The 22354-nt window shown below is 44.6% G+C and overlaps 1 protein-coding gene across 4 annotated transcripts; it reads left to right on the forward strand.

Moving 5' to 3' along the window:
• Positions 1 to 217: 217 nt before the first annotated feature.
• FOSL2 (FOS like 2, AP-1 transcription factor subunit) lies at positions 218 to 17376 on the forward strand. 4 transcript variants are annotated; one of them, XM_073556338.1, is made up of 4 exons: positions 218 to 511; positions 10116 to 10370; positions 12606 to 12713; positions 13243 to 17376. In XM_073556338.1, exons 2-4 carry the CDS (start codon positions 10131 to 10133, stop codon positions 13750 to 13752), a joined length of 858 nt encoding a protein of 285 aa, XP_073412439.1. In that variant the 5' UTR covers positions 218 to 511; positions 10116 to 10130; the 3' UTR covers positions 13753 to 17376. The 4 variants fall into 4 exon arrangements, with proteins under 4 accessions (XP_073412439.1, XP_073412438.1, XP_073412436.1 ...); XM_073556337.1 differs by having other exon boundaries at positions 219 to 511; positions 10113 to 10370; XM_073556335.1 differs by lacking the exon at positions 218 to 511 and adding an exon at positions 518 to 953 and having other exon boundaries at positions 10113 to 10370.
• The last annotated feature ends 4978 nt before the right edge of the window (positions 17377 to 22354 follow it).

A 22354-nucleotide genomic window follows, 5' to 3' on the forward strand; every position in this document is an offset into this window, starting at 1 on the left:
CCCCTACATCAGTAATATTGGTACAGCCCTCAGGGTCCTGCCCCCCCTCCCTTCTGCCATCAGCTCTGCACATTGCACAGGCAGCCAGAGAGGGAATCCCTGCCGGCTGACGTCACTAGAACCAAGGAAACCCGCGCGCGTCAGCATACGCAAATGACCATATATGGCAACATGCGTCAATGGACGAGACCAAGCGCTGTAGAGCGTGGGGGTGGTGGGGGCAGAATTCTCTAGTGGTCACATCCAGGAGGTGTTAGTGGTGAGCCAGGTGCTGGGGCAGTTGCCTGCCTGAGGTCGGGCTGAGGAGCTGGAGCTTCCTGCTGTGCATGGGGCAGTGCTGGGGGCCGTGCATGCAGCTGGAACCTCCCATTGCAGTGCTGTGGGGGAGGAGAGATGGAGCCCAGTAGATAACCAGAGTGGGACTGAACTAATACCATTCCACTGAGTCATCCAGTGAGAGCACAGGAATAGCAGAGAGGAGCTGCCTGACTCATCAGCCCAGTCCCTGGAGGTGAGCACCCAGCACAGGAGCAGCTCCACACTGCACTCTTATCACAGTGTGACCTCCTCCTCCAGCCATGGCTGCTCACAGCCCATAGGCAGCTGCTGCTGTGGATCCTCTTCACACAAAGTTGCACTTGTTGTTCTTGCTGGGACTTTTTCTTGTGATACAATGTTGCACTGTTAGTGTTGGAGGGCTAGAACCTGTCTACACTGGAAGCAGCAGCTGGATGTGGAGAGGTGTGGTGTCCTGTAGCCCAGTGTCAGGACAGACTCCAGCCCCACACAAGAGGGGCTGAGGCTTGTGAAGACCACCTAGAAGGGTGTTCAGAGGTCGGATCATGTACCAGGATTATCCAGGGAGTTTCGACAGTTCCTCCCGTGGTAGCAGCAGCTCTCCGGCTCAGCCAGACGGATACCCGGGCGGCGCCTTATCTACCTCAATCCGACAGGTGAGGATCCGACACCAGAGCAAAGACCGCAAGTCGTGTCGCGTTTCCCAGACCTGTTTTAGTCTAAGCTGGTCCGTCCGGTTTTGAGTGGACCTTTTCGGGTTTTGTTTCAGTTGGCTACTTCGGTTTGGGTTCATTTGGTCTCCTCTGGACCGATATATGGGCCCTATGTTGTGTTGAGTTGCCCAGTTCTGTTTCGGAGATTGTTGACCTGTCCTATTTTCGGTTGAGCTCGCTGGTCAACTCTACAGTAAAGTAGATATATGGGTACTATATGGGGTTGGTTTCAATTCAACAGTCCTGTTTCAGGTTGTGTTGGCAGCTGATAGCTTGGGTTGAGTTGACCTAATCGGTTTTGGGTTGAGTTGACCTAATCGGTTTTGGGTTGAGTTGACCTAATCGGTTTTGGGTTGAGTTGACCTAATCGGTTTTGGGTTGAGTTGACCTAATCGGTTTTGGGTTGAGTTGATCTAATCGGTTTTGGGTTGAGTTGACCTAATCGGTTTTGGGTTGAGTTGATCTAATCGGTTTTGGGTGGAGTTGACCTAATCGGTTTTGGGTGGAGTTGACCTAATCGGTTTTGGGTTGAGTTGGCTAGTCAACACTAAAGCAGGTATATGGGTCATAAATTGGGTTAAGTTGAACAGTTACAGTTTTGGTTGCGTTTGCCCCCCTCCATACTAGATAGATAAATTAAGTTAGGTTGGCCAGTCCTGATTTTGGGGTTAAATTGAAGGCTGCTTTTCATTGGTCTCCACTGCATCTTGAAATGTTCAGCATAGGTGACCATTCTTGTGTCCAATGATCTGCCAGTCGAGGACTATAGCTGACCAGTCCTAGATCTGATCTGCTCTCCTGTGTGTGTGTATGGTGGAGTGTTGCTTATATGCATCTAGTACAGACATGAGACTGGCCTCCTGCAGAGATACCATCAGCCCTTCAGGTGGTTCTCCAGGGTCTAGAAAGGACTGAGGTCACTGCCTCGATTGTAGAAGAGTCCACATCAGACCTGTACTAGGTGGACAAGTCCTGGCTTATCTTGCATAGTGTGGGAGGAGGTGCAGCCACCAGACCCACACATACAGTATGTAATTCCTCTAGAACCAGCGTGTTCTTCAGATCCAGCACCTGTGGTTGGGTTCGGTTCCATGATGGTGGATCTGATTTCTTTTATTTTGATTCTAGTCCTGTGGGTTCTCACTTATTGGATCCTTGATATGTAGATCTGTTGTGTGACATTGGCATTGGGGTGAGCCTGGTTGCCCATGTTGTGTTCTACAAATGATTCACCAGCACTGGTGACTTGTATACCAGAGCACATGGATATCTAACCCCTTATGACATATAGGACACCCACGACGGCTTCTTGAAGAACTGTAGACATGCGGGGTCACTTGTGAGATCAATCACTGCTGGAGGGACATTATGGGGCGCTCAGGGGCTTGGGATCACGGTTTGCGGTAGCATTGGATGAAGGCGCTGGTTTCTTGAATCGCTGTTGACTATGAGTCGGTGAATTGAGGACATGGGGATAAGGCCCCCATTATATCAGTATCTTGAGCAGGGCTGTAGCGAGGGGATGAGCTCCCGGGCATGTAACCCTGGTGCTCAGTACCGAGGGGTCACCAACAAGTGTCTTTGCCAGGGACAAGGGTGGCAAGGTGAACCTTTGCTTGGCGGCATCTCAGGACACATTGAGCCCCTTCATATCGCCACATCTCTTTATTTTTCGGCACATGCTCTCCCTGTGCAACCCTCTGTATGTTTTCTGTGTATATCAGGTGTCAGGACAACCAGGGAAGATGTGACACTGCGCCGTCATGCCATAACCTGAACCGCACACTAACTGGTTAGAGAACAACACCGCAATCTCCGCCGGTGCCAAGATAGACTCATGATGTTTCGAAGATCTATTGAAGTTTATATGTAACCCGTTCTCATGTACAGCACCATGGAATCAATGGTGCTATATATATATATATATATATATATATATATATATATAATAATAAGTTTACATGGGGCTGCTGGGCGGTTATCTGGAAGGGGGTTATGTTCCCGAGCGCAGCACCCGCTGTACTTTGTGTTATTGATTATAGGCGCTTCTACAAATAGTAAAGTTCACTCTGCGGACACACCCTGCCCACCTGGTGCCCCTGCAGGGCGAGCGCTGGTACAGGGTGTGGACGGAATCAGGGGTCCGGACTGAAGGTCATTGTATGGAGAAGAAGACGCCTAAAGAATCCTTGTGCATTTGTCTCAAACCTGCTGCGACCCCTAGACGAGGCTTTCTTGGTGCCGGTCCAATGGGGGAGGGTTGGCGTCTTTGTTCTGTAGTCATATTAAGGAGGAGGAGGTTCTAGTAAATTACCGCGTTGGATCCTCCAAATGACAATACTTTGCCACTGTCCTCACCCATGAACCGGGATGCCGCTGTTAACCCTGTCACTACCACCTAACCAGTGTCGGACTGGGGTGTCAACGGCCCGCCAGTAACCAACTCCGGGGCCCCACAAATGTGCATTATCCTCAATCACAAGTTTATATAACAAGATTGTGAAATGAATAAGATGCCGCCTCTGTCTGCACATAGTGATTCAAGTACATAGTGCCAAGTACTGCCCATATAAGCGGATAGTGGCGCACTCTTACATAGGGGCCCACCGGAGGATTCTCCTGTTCTCCCGAGGGCCAGTCCAAGCCTGCACCTAACTATTCCACGTTTTAGTGACCCCCATTATCCCGCCACTTGCCCAGTTACCCATCATGATCTGGATCTCTACAGCCAAAAACGTGACACTGGTTTGCTACATTGTAACAGAGGATGGTCTAGGTTGGATACAATTGTAGCAAACCCTCAGCTGGGAGGAAATGGTTCTGTACAGGAAGGAATCTAAAATAACAATTAATGTTTCCACTCACTGACAGCAAGCAAGAAATAATTACTTGAAATCCAAAGTATATTGGAAAGTTTTATAACTTGGAAACCCCTTTAATTTAATTACAGTGAATTTATGGCCACCAAGGCCTTGATTGGGGCAACTTGTCGGAACGCGCCCTGCATCTCATTAGGCATGGAAATGTATCTAATCAGGAATGGTAACATTCATACAGATAATTAGTTCTGCCAACTGGTGCAAATATTACGGGAAAGGGTAGAGGCTGGGGCTCAGGCCTCCTCTCATGGAGGCGGCATTAATGGGCCTGTAGGTCACTGCTGCCCTCCACTGGGGACAGGTGCTCATTGCTATTACATAGGACATGGTCATTGTAGTAATAATCTTTATTAATAATAATCTTTATTTTTATATAGCGCTAACATATTCCGCAGCGCTTTACAGTTTGTATGGAAAGTCAACATGGCAGCGCCCATGGATTACTTGGAGATGAACCTTTTCGATAAGCTGCATGTTTTATGGCCATGACCTAATTAAACAACGAGACTGATGTAGAGATAAGACCAAGGAAAACAGGACAGGCCTGTACGTGGTATAAAAGCATCCAGACATTACAGGGTTAATGGGGCTTGCTATAAAGAAGGGCAGAACAAGGGCCGACCAAGACCCAGTGGCCATTCATTGTCAGCTCTCGATAATACAAAAATTCAATTGTATATTAGGGGATCAGATTTTTTTTTGTGGGGGGGGGGGAAGCTGGGTGACAGCAAATATGGCTTCCTTTATATAGATGATCATCCATGTTTCCTATATGGGCAGTAATTCAGCCCAAGTCTCTTATTGTGACATGGAAACTGGGCAGATTTTGCCCCTCCGTCCTCTAGGAAAGCTGAGTGGCAGCCCTGAAGAAGTAATGGCCGCCTAGTATTACTGGCGCCGGATTATCGGACATATTTTGGATTAGAGAACAGAATTTGTAGAGATCAGTTCTAGACTATTTCCAATCCGTGTGTCAGACTAACAGAAGTTCTGGAGTATCAGATGCCTTTTTTTATTGCTAATTTCAATCACCTTCCTCCAGTCTTGTAGGTTGGAAGCTGCCTGAGATTCGGGGACTTGTGACCCCCTTTCTCCTCTGGCTGGAAGTCAGGCTGGGCGTATTCCTGAGCGGCCCTGTTGTGTCAGCAGAGTAAATGGGAAGGAATTTGGCAATGGACATGGACACACCCAAAGAAGGAATAGCTGAGCAGTTAACCCTGTCAAAGGAGTAAAGCTGAATGCAGTCTATTGTTCCCTGTTATCAGCCAATTCAACCTGAGCACCTATACAACTCCGTCAGAGGTTCTCACCCAGCTTTCCCATACTCCTGAATAATGTATGAGCTTAGTTATATAAAAGTTCAGGACAAAAGGCTGGAGACTGGGAAAGCTGGGTGAGTTAGAGAGAGTAGGGTCACCCAGCTTTTCCAGTAGCGGATAGGGCCAAGATGTAGTTAAATGTCATTTTTAGTGGACTTTGAGATGTTTTTCATTAATACGGTGAGTCCATTATAAATCCCTACCTGTTCCCGGAGAGGGGATCAGCACGGCCACGTGTCTGCCCTCAGCGCCTTTATTTCGGCAGTGTCTGGGTATGTGCAGTATTTCCTGTTCTGAACGATTGCCCAACCGAGCCTGGAGCGCCGGTCCCCCGACCTCTTGTGGTTTGTCCGGAGATCCACGGCCGTCTCCCTCTGTCTGAACAAGGGGCCAGTGTAGCAGAGTATTGGGAATCGTGGCCACACGAATCCGGTGATAGTCCCCGTAGCACCGTCCCCATCGCCCTGACAGACAAAAAGGGATCGCAATCATAAAGATCAGTTTATCGACCAGCAAAAAAAATGTCGCCAAATGAGACCAATGAGGCTACTTTCACACTTCAGATCCGTTGCGGATTGTGAAAAACTGATGCGACGGATCCGTTTTTTCGCCGGATCCGACTGCCCTACCTGGCAGGTTCATATACATTTGGGGCTGTGGATATTGGAGCATGCTCAGTTTAAAAAAAAAAAAAAAGGAATCCGTCGTTGGATTCTGTCATTTGCTGTCGCTGTCCGACTTTTCAACAGCGGCAAAAGACGTTACTTTGTCTGTCTCCGGCCGCCGGACAAACCATTTCCGACGGATATGGCGAACGACTGCTGAAACGTGCGGCCATCAGTCGGAATCCGTCGCTAATACAAGTCTATGAGAAAAAAAGGATCCAGCGGCATTGCAACTGATGGCAAAAAAATGAAATGTGAAAGAGGCCTTAATAGTCCGCAATCCTTACCTGTTCATTCTATCGTTCATAGAAAATAAGCTGGGGATTTGTTGCAATGTATCACTCAAGAGAATCCTAATGTATCACTCTGGACTCTGGTGTGAGACATTGCTCTACTTGCACTGATACATTAAAACCAAAGAAATGAGCCGGACTATAAGCCGGTATAGGTACCTTGTGTAAGAGCACGTTCACACTGTGGCCACTTCACAGACAAAACGAGCGTATACCCTACTGCAAATAAGTAAGTAAATAGTAATACTACATGTAAATAACAGAGGGGACTTAGTTATCGCTATTTTGATCAAAAAGCATAAAAACCATCCCACCGCGACAAGGTGAACCCACTGCGACAAGGTGAACCCACCGCGATGTGGCCTCCTTTTCTGAGCTAAGTACTCTCTCTGTACAGCTCCCCATAGACAGGCGTCTCAGTCGGGGCCCATCCTGTTCGGCTGTTATTCACATTCAAGTTGTTCGACACATGGCAAGACCGATTAGGACCGTCCCTGTGCGGTCATCTTGTTGCGGTCCAATGGTTTTTATAGTTTTGTTTTTTTTAAATCAAGATTGCATTAATGATGTCTCCTGTTATTTCCATGTTACTAATTTGCTGTAGGGTATTTGCTCCTTTTGTTTGTTTCGTAAGTTTTGCACTGATTCAATGTAGCAAACTGTCAGAACAGGGCACAATTGTAACAAACCCTCAGCTGTGAGAAATGTTATGTCTACACCATACTTTCCACCACTACTATGACTTTCCCCAAGTCATGAACCACAAAAGCAGATTGGAGGGGGGGGTTATGGCTGCCTGGCGATGCAGCAGAAGTGAGGTGCCCGGTGCCTCCTTTGTGCCATTGGATTGTCGCAGTATTTGGACCCTTTCTCTGCAGTCCTGTCGGTATGTTCTCACCAAATTTCTTCAATTCCTTTTCACTCCCTGGAGTTTATTTTTTATTTTTTCTATTTATTGCAAAATGAAATTCTCCATCCCCCAAAAGGCGTGATGACAGAATCCACAGATTTCTCCAAAGTGCCTCCGGGAAAGGACCCGTCTGCCTCCAGGAGAGGAGGGGAATGATTTGCTGGAGGCTTGTGAAATACTTCACACTTCAAAGGAGACTTTCCCAGAAATGGGAGAATTCCCAGCCACCTCCATGTGAAATCCAATGGACTGCTGCCCCCTAGAGGTCACCGTGGGGCGGCTTCCTGAGATTGTGTCAAGTGGGGAAATCATGTTTCTGATTCCAGTAACCGGAGGGGGATGTGTGGGAGACTCCGGGATGGGAAAGAGGACGAATTGCTACTTTGTTTTTTGGCTGTCTCCATTCTCCTCTGTGCAATCAATGGACAGGAATGTTTGGCGATCACTGAGTCACAGGATCTGGGTTACATCATCGCCGGCATGAATGAGCGGGAAAGGGTTCAACTTTTTAGAGAAGATGCAATATTTTGAAATAGCACAGGCTTCTTTGGAAAAATGAGATTTGGGGGACTTGGAAAGGTCATGGGGTAAGATCAGGGTGTGCGAGCGATGGAGGTTGACCATTCTGCCCTTTCCTGGTGGCCTGCACTTTGTCCAATAGTGAGGTGCCGTGTAATGGGCCCTTAGGACCCCGGATCAAAATGAAGAAAATTCACCGCACCCTCTATCCGTAAAGTGATGCCAAGAAGAAATGTATTGATATGGTCACATATAATGTTCGTGGAGCAGAGGTGGGCATCAGGGGGTTCGAGAGGGCAACAAGTCCTGGAGTTCTGCCCCAAGATGTTGGGGTGTCTTGTTGTGGCCCAGTGGCAACACAAGGACTCGTGTTGATTTTTTTTATATGGGTGCATCTTTAGCTGTGGTTTCAGGGGGCAAAATGCATGTGCAGGGTAAGGGCAAACAAGCCGCATTACCTTGGCCAGGGGGTAACATAGGGCCAGGGAAAAGGGGCTAAACTAAGGCTCTGTCTATGTGACATTCGGAAGCCCACTATTGTGCGGTGAGTGGCAGAGATGGGGTAATAGACATCACAAGGAGAACATAAGCGGGGGTGGGGATTGAGAGTTTTCATGTGCTGTATGCAAATGAGACAGGACCCTCTCATCCAATCAGATGTTGTGATGGGGTTTAGACCCTCCCAGTGGATCGGGTGGGGATCATGTGGGTGTAATGGGGGGCATACGCCTCCAGTAATCCCTCTCCCATGTCAGTTGCACCTCTTAACTTTTCTCATTATAGATGCCCTTAAATAAAAAAAATAAAAAAAAACTCAACAAAAGTTCATTATTTATTTATTTTTTTTTACCTCTGTTCTTTGTCTCTGATTAGGGAAGGGTTAAGTGTCCTAGCCCTGGGAGTGACTGGGACCACACCTGGGCATTAAGTAAATGGAGCTGTGTTTTAAAAAAGAAAAAAAAAAGGGAAGGAGAAGAGGGGGAAGTTGGTTTTACAGTGGGAGGCGATTATGCAATCGAGATTTCCTGCCTCTCCCTCCCGAGCTGCCGTTCTGCCTGGACAAGGAAGTTTCCACCGAGCAGGATGAGCCCGGAGTGATTGACAGTCTGCGGTAACTATGGCGTGTGTCATGTATGAGCCCTCCGCGGCAGCTATATGAACAGCAGGTGCGACTGCACCTCGGGGAGCCGGATTATTGGTTAGGGGTCCAGTCCTGCTGGTTTTGGGGTTCCAGGGATATTGCACTAGTTGTGGGGTCCTTTAAACCATTCCACAACTAAGTCCCTGGCACAGGATGGCTTTGTGACTTGAGTACGTACTCAGTCCCAGGGGACACTTGCACCTGCTGGTCTTCCTATTTACTGACCCCCCTCATAGGATTTGTCTGTTTTGAGACAGCATCTGAAAGGGTTAAGGGCTCAGGTGTCGGCGTTAATCTGGTGTTGGCCGGGGCAGATGCTTTCCGCCCGGTGGTGATCTAGCCGGCGGCGGATCCTTGTTTTCTCGCTGAGCCAGGGTGTTGTTCGCACAATGTACCTTCATTCTCAGCCAGGTGCAGAGGAAACTGTGACCTCACTCCTGAAAGTTCTCTAATGTGGTCGGTGTCTAGACGGAAAGGACAACGACTCGCCAGCGTCTTGTCTCCTTCACCAAAAGTTACAGGTTTATGTCGCCTTCAGCCTATGTAGATGAACTACATGTACCACGGTGCCCATTGTGAGTTCATGGGACGAGATTTATATTGTGCTTGCAGGTTGTGGGACCCTGTATGTGAGCTGAAGATCATCATGTCCTTTACCAGCATAAAAGGGATGGCCTTTAAAAGACAGACTAATTCCTTTGCATATCTTTTATGTCAGAACTACGCACTGATGGCATATCCAATGAGTGTTGGCGGTAGGCCTTGCCTCCTGGCTTCCCACGTCGGGGGGGTTCCTTGTCTACTAGGTTTGCGCGTCGGGGGAGAAGGGCCTTGCCTCCTGGGTTTGCGCGTCGGGGGAGAAGGGCCTTGCCTCCTGGGTTTGCGCATCGTGGGGCCTTGGCCTTGCCTCCTAGGTTCGCGTGTCGTGGGGCCTTGCCTCCCGGGTTCACGTGTCGTGGGGCCTTGCCTCTTGGGTTCCCACATCGGGGGGGGGACTTGCCTCCTGGGTTTCCGCGTCAGGGAGGGGGCCTTGCTTCCTGGGTTCCCACCTCGGGGCGGGGGGGGGGACTTGCCTCCCGGGTTTCCACGTCTGTGGTGGGGGCCTTGCCTCCCGATTTCCCACGCCTGGGGGGGCTTTCCCTCTCAGGTTCCCACGTCGGGGAGGCCTTACCTCCCGGGTTCCCACGTCGGGGGGGTCTTGCCTCTGGACTCTGCATCAGGCGGTACACTCTTAATGTATTAGTAGTAGGTGACTATTGAGTCAGTTCTGTGCCATATTGTCAATGATTGGTCCCTCCCAATATATCTTCTTTACACTAGAACTTCAACTTTGAATTATATTTTGACCAATATATATATATTTTTTTTTTTATTAGCAGAAATACCGTAACGACATGCCAGGATCCAGCAGTGCCTTTATTCCCACCATTAACGCCATCACCACCAGTCAGGACTTACAGTGGATGGTCCAACCAACTGTGATCACCTCTATGTCCAATCCCTATGGCAGAGCACATCCGTACGGGCATCCAGTACCGAACCACCCGTCACTAGGTGGGCATGCAGCCCTACAACGACCAGGAGTCATCAAAAGCATTGGTACCACCGCTGGCCGGAGAAGAAGAGATGAGCAGGTATGGGACTGCAGCAAGGAGTCAACCTGGCCCCTTTCAAGTGCCTTGATTGTCCTTAAAATATTTCTGGTATTTTTATTGCTACATTAAAACTACAAATACATAATCTATGTCATCATTAGTCATAATAATAGCTAATCATGATACCATACCGTGCAATGTTCCACCACCTCCGAAACCTGCACTATGTAAGTCTCAAAGTCCAATGTACTGAGTCTTTTTTAGAGGAAAGGACTGATTACTGATAGGAAGACATTTTCTATGACCATTTAGTTTTCTAATGCTGCCCCTATGAACAGAAATATAACTAATACTGCTCCCTATATCAAAGAATAAAACTAATATAATTCTACCCCTATGTACAAGAATATAACTACTATAATACTGCCCCTATGTACAAGAATATAACTACTGTAATACTGCTCCTATGTACAAGAATATAACCATTATAATACTACCCCCTATGTACAAGAATATAACTACTATAATACTGCTACTATGTACAAGAATATAACTATTATAATACTGCCCCTATGTACAAGAATATAACTACTATAATACTGCCCCTATGTACAAGAATATAATACTGCCCCCTATGTACAAGAATATAACTACTATAATACTGCTCCTATGTACAAGAATATAACCATTATAATACTACCCCCTATGTACAAGAATATAACTACTATAATACTGCTCCTATGTACAAGAATATAACTACTATAATACTACTATGTACAAGAATATAACTACTATAATACTGCCCCCTATATACAAGAATATAACTACTATAATACTGCTACTATGTACAAGAATATAACTACTATAATACTGTCCCTATGTACAAGAATATAACTAATATAATACTGCCCCTATGTACAAGAATATAACTACTATAATACTGCCCCTATGTACAAGAATATAATACTGCCCCCAATGTACAAGAATATAACTACTATAATACTGCTCCTATGTACAAGAATATAACCATTATAATACTACCCCCTATGTACAAGAATATAACTACTATAATACTGCTCCTATGTACAAGAATATAACTACTATAATACTACTATGTACAAGAATATAACTACTATAATACTGCCCCCTATATACAAGAATATAACTACTATAATACTGCTACTATGTACAAGAATATAACTACTATAATACTGTCCCTATGTACAAGAATATAACTAATATAATACTGCCCCTATGTACAAGAATATAACTACTATAATACTGCCCCTATGTACAAGAATATAATACTGCCCCCAATGTACAAGAATATAACTACTATAATACTGCTCCTATGTACAGGAATATAACTACTATAATACTACTATGTACAAGAATATAACTACTATAATACTGCCCCCTATATACAAGAATATAACTACTATAATACTGCTCCTATGTACAGGAATATACCGTAACTACTATAATACTGCTCCTATGTACAGGAATATAACTACTATAATACTACTATGTAAAAGAATATAACTACTATAATACTGCCCCCTATGTAAAAGAATATAACTACTATAATACTGCCCCCTATGTACAAGAATATAACTACTATAATACTGCTCCTGTGTACAAGAATATAACTACTATAATACTGCTCCCTATGTACAAGAATATAACTACTATAATACTGCCTCCTATGTAAAAGAATATAACTACTATAATACTGCCCCCTATATACAAGAATATAACTACTATAATACTGATCCCTATGTACAAGAATATAACTACTATAATACTGATCCCTATGTACAAGAATATAACTACTATAATACTGACCTCTATGTACAAGAATATAACTACTATAATACTGCCCCTATGTACAAGAATATAACTACTATAATACTGCCCCTATGTACAGGAATATAACTACTATAATACTGTCCCCCTATGTACAGGAATATAACTACTATAATATTCTTGTATTATTCAGAGACCATATTGCTCCCTTCATTTTTGCTCCCAGCTTCTGTAACAGAAATCCTCTTTCCTTTCAGGATTACAATTGATTAGCAAATTGTGAAATGTTTTTGTTCTAACCACAGAACTTCTCCGCGCTCCTTCTCTTTGACTCGCACACTCCTGACACTTGCTCAATTCCATGACACCACAGCTTCCTACAGAGCCAACGGCCTTTTGAATTTTGTGGGTTTTGTATTGACCGCAATGTGCTGCCTGTTTTAAATTTTTCTTTTTCTTTATCCGCAGCTGTCACCCGAAGAAGAGGAAAAACGAAGGGTTCGGAGAGAAAGGAACAAACTGGCCGCCGCAAAGTGTCGCAACAGGAGACGAGAGTTAACGGACAAACTCCAGGCTGTACGTAACCAATCTGTTTCCTTCATTTCTGCTGACTGAAGTTCTGTAATTGGGCATAAGAGTTCCCGATTTCATCATCTTACTGTATAAATACAATAGTCTAGTGTCATTCTCCTACATTTCTAAGCCCAGGGTCAGGGAGTGGTATTTACCTGCATACATATAAAGTATCCTAATGAATCAATAAACTTTGCTGAAAAAACACTGAAAAAATTGTTTAGATTACACACAAAAAATGCCCCAATGGTGCAAGAACAGATGAGTGGTGGACCTTTCCTAAGTGTTTCTTCAGCTCTCCTCTTTCTCTGGTTGTCAGGGTATGGAGCTGTGGTCTAGCACTTTTATTTTTTTGGCACCCCATCATGTCCCCATGTCTATTTAGACGAATTTTCCATGTGACGTGTTCACGATGTACATGAGTTTAGTTTGACAGCCGAACCATCATCCGCTTGGAAAAATAAAAATTCCTTTGTTAAATTTGGTTTCTTGGTGCCTTTTTAAATTTAATTCTTCCTATTTTTGCTTTCAGGAAACTGAAAAACTGGAACAAGAAAAATCTGGCCTTCAAAAAGAAATAGCCGAACTGCAAAAGGAGAAGGACAAATTGGAGTTCATGTTGGTCGCCCACTCACCCATGTGTAAAATACAAATTGAGGATCGGATCAACCCCACTCACAATGCTCATGTTGCCCGTTCCATGATGGGAAGCCGAGTGGTTGTTAAACAAGAACCCATTGATGAGGACGTCGGATCGTCCTCCGTCGCCCCCACTGACAAAATGCAGAGGTCTGTGATTAAACCAATCAACATTGGTGGAAACTTCTTCAACGAGGAACCTCTCAATACACCCGTTGTGATGTCTTCAACTCCTCCGAACACTCCGAGCGCCCCTAACCTCGTCTTCACCTACCCAAGCGTGTTAGATCAGGAGTCGTCAACTTCTCCTTCGGAGTCTTGCTCTAAGGCTCATCGTCGGAGCAGCAGCAGTGGGGACCAATCTTCTGATTCCTTGAACTCCCCGACCCTGCTGGCCTTGTAACAATTGCTACTAAGGAGTGACTTGAGCTTACATATCAGGCGATGTCAATGAGGACAGATAGCTGGTGGCAGGCGCTTCCCAACTATGGACATGGTGTGTGACGTTGAATTCTCATAACTGGATCTTACACTTCAAATGCTTCATTGTAGCTTTGACTTTCTTGGGTTCTTGGAAGAGGCTGCATACAAGCACAAGTTCAACCTCCATTGTTCGTTGTGTCGAACCCCGGATGGGCCAGACCAGGGGTTAAATTGTTTCCAGCCTCCTGGTTCCCAGGACATTTCATCCAATACAAATGGTTGATGATTACTGTCTTTACCCCACCGCCTCCCTTTACTCCCTCCACCGACACCCCTTCTTTATTCTGGGCACTTTAAGGGTTTATCTATTTAAGGAAATTGGTCTTCACTGGATGAAGGTACAGAAATGTTTTTGTCTTGGATTTTTTTTTTTTTTGTTGAGGTTGTTCCAAGGCCTTTTTGATGTAACTGAGAAAATAAAATAATAAAAAAAAAATTAAGGAACAAAACAGCCATGGAAAATTGTTGGTTGCACCCAGTCATTATCGGAGAAGACGGCGTTACCAGCAGATATTAAACACCACGCCAAAGACAGTTCCCCGGGACGCTCTGTTCTGGTAAATCATGGGAAATTGCTTGGATAATAAGGATTTGGCAGCGAGTGATCTATAAAAAATGGTCTAAAAAAAAAAAAAAAAAAAAAATCAAAAAAAACTTGGCAATACAACCAGCCCTTGTGCCTTCGGAATGAGCAAGTTCTTCTTTGTCAGAACGATGCACAGCTAACGCTCTGTTGTGGGATTTCTCTAACACTTTTGTATATGGTCGTAAACGTAGGACGTGTCGCCGTGTGACTTCTCCTCCCTCGAGGACCATCTTTAATATTGTGTAAAATTGTCGTTGGAATTTGTAATCTTCCCAGACGGGCGTGGTGGGCGTACTGTCAGACCCAAGCCATGGTGCCTAAGGGGGCCTATTGGCCTCTCATCGACACCAGTGTTATAAAGGGGGCATGCGGTCGGCGTTGGTGGGGGTCAGGGACAGATTTTGCACTGGGGGTCCTGGAGCTTCAAGTTACGCCTTACGCCTCGTTCCCGGGTTACATCATCTCTCCTCAAAAAAACCCTTTATGTACATATTTATTTACCTAATTAATAGGTAAAGATCGATTTATGGTTCTTGGGGGGGGGGGGGGGGGGGGAGGGAATTCTCCCAGTAATCCTCTCGGTGGCTTTGGTTCATAGCCACCATGACTCAAAGGGGTTGTCCAGGAATAGAAAAACATGGCTGCTTTGTTCCAAAACCAGCGCCATAGGTTACGTTTTGTATTACAGCTCGGCTCCATTCACTTCTATAGGCCTAAGCTGCGATACCAGATGGGACCGTTGTGGCACCGTTAAATAAAGCAGCCCCCTTTTCAACACCCCGGAAATGTTTACAGTAGGTAGTTGTGTCTTTTAGTGCCCTCGCACCCCTGTTCCTACATTCCTCGGTGGGAGATGGGTTTTTTTATAAATGGAGTTCACGTCCTTCGCAGTATGGTGTGTGCTTTTATATAGGTGAATAGAAACCTGATGGAGGGTTATTTTGTGGTGCGTATTTAGGCTGAAGCTGCTGGTGACCATGATAGATTTTTTATTTTTTTTCCTTGTTATAGGCCTGCTGGAAAGATTTTAGTAATTATCGCTGTTTTCATTGTTAGATTCTGGCAGTAAAGCACATGAGGCCTACATGGTTGCCGTAGAAACGCAGCCTGGCAGCAGTAGAGGCCTGGTCTCTATCACAAGTCATTCCTATCTATATGCACATTTTGCCCCCTCTAGTCCACACAATAGACCTCCATGATGGAAGGCCTGATTCAGCGTCATATTATGATGCCTTTTTTAGCGTCTGTATTATGGCAGCAACTAAAGAAAACATCTAATTTAGTCACAGATTTTGGGGGGGCCAGAAATAATATATCTGAGGAAAAGGCAGCCTTGTTGCCGATGGCAACCAGAGTTCACTTGTTTGTTTTTTTTGTTTTTTTTTATGGCACTGAGAAAGGGAAAAGACCTGACATAGTGCGGGTTATAAAAACAAATGGGGTCCATTAAAACAAACAAAAAGAAAAAAAATTGCTTAAATTTGAGGACAGAACCTCTCCTAATCTATTTATTTCTATTTTATGACTATAAATAAATTATATTCTGTTTTTCAGATTTCTCTGTGTATTAAATATGACCGTATCTAGGTACTGAAATCCCTGCCTGCACCAGCCAGCAATGCCACTGAGGAGCGGCGGCCATTTTGTGCCGTGAGCCTTAGATTTGTACAATCTTTTCAGCCATTTTAGTTCCTGTTCTGCCGACTTGTTTCACACCTTCTGCCTCCATTTTGCGCCTAGGTGAAGGGCCTGTTTTATATAATCCGCAAGATTATAATCCATTTAGTAAAAAAAAAAAATAATAGCCGTACATTTTTGGTGTGATTGGTGGATTTTGCGCGTATGCCATTTTTATTACGCAAGCTGGGCGTAACGCCTTAATCTACATCCATTTACAATGAATAATTTTTACTGGACTGAAAATTTTGAGATTCACCAGGATAAAAATATATTTTTCTAAATCAGGTGAATTTTAATAAATTTAATATTTTTTTTTATTTTTTATATATATATATATAAAAGTTGGGTCAACAACACTACATCTTTGGGACTGAAATCTAGATTTTTTTTTTAAATTTTTTTTTTTTTATTTTTGGCATCTATATCCATTGAAGATCCAGACGTTGTTTAGTAGCCATCAACTACCGCATTTTATCTAAAATGGCATCGATCTGGCATAAAAGCAGAACTGACGTTCTCTTCCCCATTCTCTCCTATCCTGATATTACCATATTAAGATATCTGACATTCCTAGCGCCCCTGTATTCTTACCACGTCCTCCTCTTCCCTCCATTACTCCATAAAAGAACACGTAAAACAAACAACAAATGTAAAAATATGTACGGCCACTCTGCATTGCAGGCCCGGCGGCCATGTTGCCCACTGTTCATTACCCACCTGTGCAAATTTTTTTTTTTAATTTGTACATATATATATATATTCATTGTTTGGGAGCCTTTTTTCATTGTAATATGTCTTATTTATTTAAAAATGTTTACAAGTTTGGGATTTTTCTGTCTATTGTCAATGAGCATTATAAAAAATTCATATTGCATCCAGAAAAATGTATTATCTGGGCTGCATGATCTTTAAGGGGATCTGTCGCCAAGTCAAGAGTGACCAGTTTTTGCTTTTATTTTATTTTTTTTAAATCCGCCATCCAGATACAGAGAGATGGGTCTTTTTATTTAGTGCTAATTTTTATGGTCTTTACAAAGGGGGGGGAGGGGGGTGAGGTTCACATCTTGAGGCGCGCACCTTTTAAAAGACCAAAATTAGCAAAAAAAAAAAAAAAAATTCCCACATCTCTGTAACCGTATGGTGGATGTAAAAATAAACAAAAATGTGGAACACTCCGAGAAGAAGCAGAAATAAAATAAGAGCAAAAATTGCCCACTTTTGACTAAGGGACAAGTCCCCTTTAAGGACTGTTTCTTGTGGGGTTTTTTTTTTTTTTTTGCCAAATGGACCAACTTATCTGGGAATTTTTTCAGGAGACCTAATTTAGCGGTGCCTCTTAAAGGGGTTGTACAGAATTAGAAAAATATACCTATGTTCTTTGAAAAAGGAGCGCCACTCCTCTACACTGGCTGCGGGTAGTATTGCAGGTCAGCAATACTGTTTGTTTTGTTTTTTAATAAAAGCAACCATTTTTTAAATTATGAACAATCCCGGTAAGTGCCATACAAACCAATTTTGATACATGATCACCATTGTATGTTCATGAGATTACTGAGGCATCAAGTTCCGGACGCCTCCTGCACTAAGGTTAGCCACTCGACACCATGAGCGGGTCCAATCCATGATGGCAGACCTCAGCCCCCTGCCTTGCACACTGGCTAAAGGCTTTGGCAAGTGACAACCACTTTTGTGACACAGAAATGTGCTTGGAGCAGTTGTTACCTGCACAAAATGTATTACTCACTAGAGGGCGACGATGAGCACAGGGGAAAGCTCCTCCCACCCCAAAGGAATGCGAAATATACCGTCATGGGAATGAGATTCTGATAAATTTAAAGGGATTTTATGGAACAAAATGTATATTATGTATCTGAGGATTATTTTCCGCATGTCCGGTATCCGTATCAGCCTGATTTGGACCTGCCCTTTAAATCACGACTGCCAATGTACGCTTCTATCACTACAATAGCCTGTTGGGTTTGGGAAGTGTAAGTTCAGATCTCTGGGCACTGATTGGCGTGACTACTGCCGAGCGGCCATGACGCCTCTACCGGTCCCACATACAGAATTTTATTTTGGGGGGGTGGTCGAGCAACCGTTGGACTTTGTGTCCGTGTGAGATGCGGGTGGCTGACATTTTAATGGTAACACTGCGATTGCTTCATAGACTACAATGTGTGTACAGTCACTTAGAGTACTTCTGTGTTTTTTCGCCATATTGGATAAAAGCCTTTGACATTCCTAGGCGGGGTGTCGCGCCATAGCGAGCGCGCTGCAGGTCAGTGTGTGCGCCTCATAGACCATGTATAGAGCTCTCGTCCAATCAAATGCCAGCTTTTTGTGTATATCTATTTTTATACCTAGACGTTGGATGACGCCGGTAGTGCTGCCCCCTAGAGGACTGAGCTGTGTACATGGAGCGTTTGTCTTATCTTTTGTACCCGCCCCTTTTCTCCAGGATCGGAGGAGGGCGGAGCCTCCCGTTTCCCGCGAGCTGATGATCTGTAGTACTTTGATTCGATGGATTGTGTAGGTCCGGTCACTGCTTGCAGTTTTGCAGATATTTTTTTTTTTCTCTTTTATTTATCAGATGTTAAAAATAATAAAATGTTGTATTTTGAAAAAAAAAATTGTCGTCGTCTTTTTCAGTAAAAGAGTATCGCAAACCACGGATTGGATACAACAATCACACAGGATAGGCTTGGATACCCTGCTCAAGAGGATAGGCTACAGGATAGGATTAGATGTATGGCTCTGGACAGTATTACATAGGATACGATTAGATACTGGAGCTCAGCAGTCAGTATCACACAGGATAGGATTAGATACTGGAGCTCAGCAGTCAGTATCACACAGGAGAGGATTAGATACACAGCTCAGCAGTCATCACACAGGATAGGATTAGATACACAGGTCAGCAGTCAGTATCACCCAGGATAGGATTAGATACACGGCTCAGCAGACAGTATCACACAGGATAGGATTAGATACACGGCTCAGCAGTCAGTATCACACAGGATAGGATTAGATACACGGCTCAGCAGTCAGTATCACACAGGAGAGGATTAGATACACAGGTCAGCAGTCAGTATCACCCAGGATAGAATTAGATACACGGCTCAGCAGTCAGTATCACACAGGAGAGGATTAGATACACGGCTCAGCAGTCAGTATCACACAGGAGAGTATTAGATACACGGCTCAGAAGTCAGTATCACACAGGAGAGTATTAGATACACGGCTCAGAAGTCAGTATCACACAGGAGAGGATTAGATACACGGCTCAGAAGTCAGTATCACACAGGAGAGGATTAGATACACGGCTCAGCAGTCAGTATCACACAGGAGAGGATTAGATACACGGCTCAGCAGTCAGTATCACACAGGAGAGTATTAGATACACGGCTCAGAAGTCAGTATCACACAGGATAGGATTAGATACACGGCTCAGCAGTCAGTATCACACAGGATAGGATTAGATACACGGCTAAGCAGTCAGTATCACCCAGGATAGAATTAGATACACGGCTCAGCAGACAGTATCACAAGGGATAGGATTAGATACACGGCTCAGCAGTCAGTATCACACAGGATAGGATTAGATACACGGCTCAGCAGACAGTATCACACAGGATAGGATTAGATACACGGCTCAGCAGTCAGTATCACACAGGATATGATTAGATACACGGCTCAGCAGTCATCACAGGATAGGATTAGATACACGGCTCAGCAGTCAGTATCACACAGGAGAGGATTAGATACACGGCTCAGCAGTCAGTATCACACAGGAGAGGATTAGATACACGGCTCAACAGTCAGTATCACACAGGATAGGATTAGATACACGGCTCAGCAGTCATTATCACACAGGATAGGATTAGATACACGGCTCAGCAGTCAGTATCACACAGGAGAGGATTAGATACACGGCTCAGCAGTCAGTATCACACAGGATAGGATTAGATACATGGCTCAGCAGTCAGTATCACACGACAGGATTAGATACACGGCTCAGCAGTCATCACACAGGATAGGATTAGATACACGGCTCAGCAGTCATCACACAGGATTAGATACACGGCTCAGCAGTCAGTATCACACAGGAGAGGATTAGATACACGGCTCAGCAGTCAGTATCAAACAGGATAGGATTAGATACACGGCTCAGCAGTCAGTATCACACAGGATAGGATTAGATACACAGCTCAGCACACAGTATCACAGGATAGGATTAGATACACGGTTCAGCAGTCAGTATCACACAGGATAGGATTAGATACACGGCTCAGCAGTCAGTATCACACAGGAGAGGATTAGATACACGGCTCAGCAGTCAGTATCACACAGGAGAGGATTAGATACACGGCTCAGTTGACCGGTTCAGACACTATAGGATTAGATACAGGTTTCCCTGTTACTGAGATCCCCAGCGATCAACTGTAATCTGCAGAAGAGCCTGGCAGTAAGTGTTCATTCTCCCTGCAGCACCCCCACAGGAGGAATAAAGTATTACACATTCTTTATAGAACTTATTGGCAGCTGATGTAACGCGCAGACGTGTGGGGTCCTCCAGAGTAACTAGTGCTCTCTGCAGCCGCCCTGGCCTCCTCTAATGACAATGTCTGCTGTTGTTCATAAATATCCCATAAACCTTTCATGGTTGTTTTTATACTCCGCTCCCTCCCTGCCATAAAGTACGCAGGACATAACAATATTTACCAGCGCCCACACCGCTCATTATAGCGTGGCGTGGTTACTTTTTTACATGCAAGGTAGATTTGGTTATAGGTAAGATCAGTCTGAACCCGGTGACCCCAGAGCAGACTCGTTCTTGATCGCTCTAGAAGTGAATGGGTTTTAATACGATTACAAAACAGGAAGTCCCTATGACAAACATTCCAGGAAAGAGATGTCGTGTTCTGTAAATTGCTGCAATGGAAGCCGAGCGTGAAGAAGGCTCATAGGAAACACGCCACACGCTTCCTTCATACATAATAGGGTGATTCATAGCTTTATTGCTAATGATGAGGAAACAAGTAAAGTCGCTGTACATGAATATGTGACTGTAGTAATCAGAAATCCACAGAGCCCACTGAGCTCAGCAGCTGCTGCATAAATCTGTATGTAGTGAGCTCCCCCTAGTGGAGGTTGTATAAATCTATGTAGTGAGCTCCCCCTTGTGGTGTATGTATAAATCTGTATGTAGTGAGCTCCTCCTAGTGGTGGCTGCATAAATCTGTATGTAGTGAGCTCCCCCTAGTGGAGGTTGTAAAAATCTATATGTAGTGAGCTTCCCCTAGTGGAGGCTGTATAAATCTGTATGTAGTGAGCTCCCCCTAGTGGTGGCTGCATAAATCTGTATGTAGTGAGCTCCCCCAAGTGGTGACTGTATAAATCTGTATGTAGTGAGCTCCCCCTAGTGGTTACTGTATAAATCTGTATATAGTGAGCTCCCCCTAGTGGTTACTGTATAAATCTGTATATAGTGAGCTCCCTCTAGTGGTGAATGTATAAATCTGTATGTAGTGAGCTCCCCCTAGTGTTGGCTGTATAAATCTGTATGTAGTGAGCTCCCCCTAGTGATGGCTGTATAAATCTGTATGTAGTGAGCTCCCCTAGTGATGGCTGTATAAATCTGTATGTAGTGAGCTCCTCCTAGCGGTGGCTGTATAAATCTGTATGTAGTGAGCTCCTCCTAGTGGTGGCTGTATAAGTCTGTATGTAGTGAGCTCCCCCTAGTGGTGGCTGTATAAATCTGTATGTAGTGAGCTCCCCCTAGTGGTGACTGTATAAATCTGTATGTAGTGAGCGCCTCCTAATAGTCACTGTATAAATCTGTATACATTGAGCATCCCCCTATTGGTGGCTGTATAAATCTGTATGTAGTGAGCTTCCTCTAGTGGTGGCTGTATAAATCTGTATGTAGTGAGCTCCCCCTAGTGGTGGCTGTATAAATCTTTATGTAGTGAGCTCCCCCTAGTGGTGGTGGCTGCATAAATCTGCATGTAGTGAGCGCCTCCTAATAGTCACTGTATAAATCTGTATACACTGAGCTCCCCCTATTGGTGGCTGTATAAATCTGTTTACAGTGAACCCCACCTAGAGGTGGCTCTATAAATCTTTCTGTAGTGAGCTCCCCCTAGTGGTGGCTATATACAGTATATTTGTATGCAGTGAGCGCCACCTAGTTATCCCTGGTGGTGGCTGTATAAATATCTATGTATTGAGCTCCCTCTAGTGGTGGTTATAGTGA

Source organism: Dendrobates tinctorius, unplaced genomic scaffold (assembly GCF_039654945.1).
Source record: "Dendrobates tinctorius isolate UK_male_01 unplaced genomic scaffold, ASM3965494v1 ptg000232l, whole genome shotgun sequence".
Taxonomy (NCBI): Eukaryota; Metazoa; Chordata; class Amphibia; order Anura; family Dendrobatidae; genus Dendrobates; species Dendrobates tinctorius.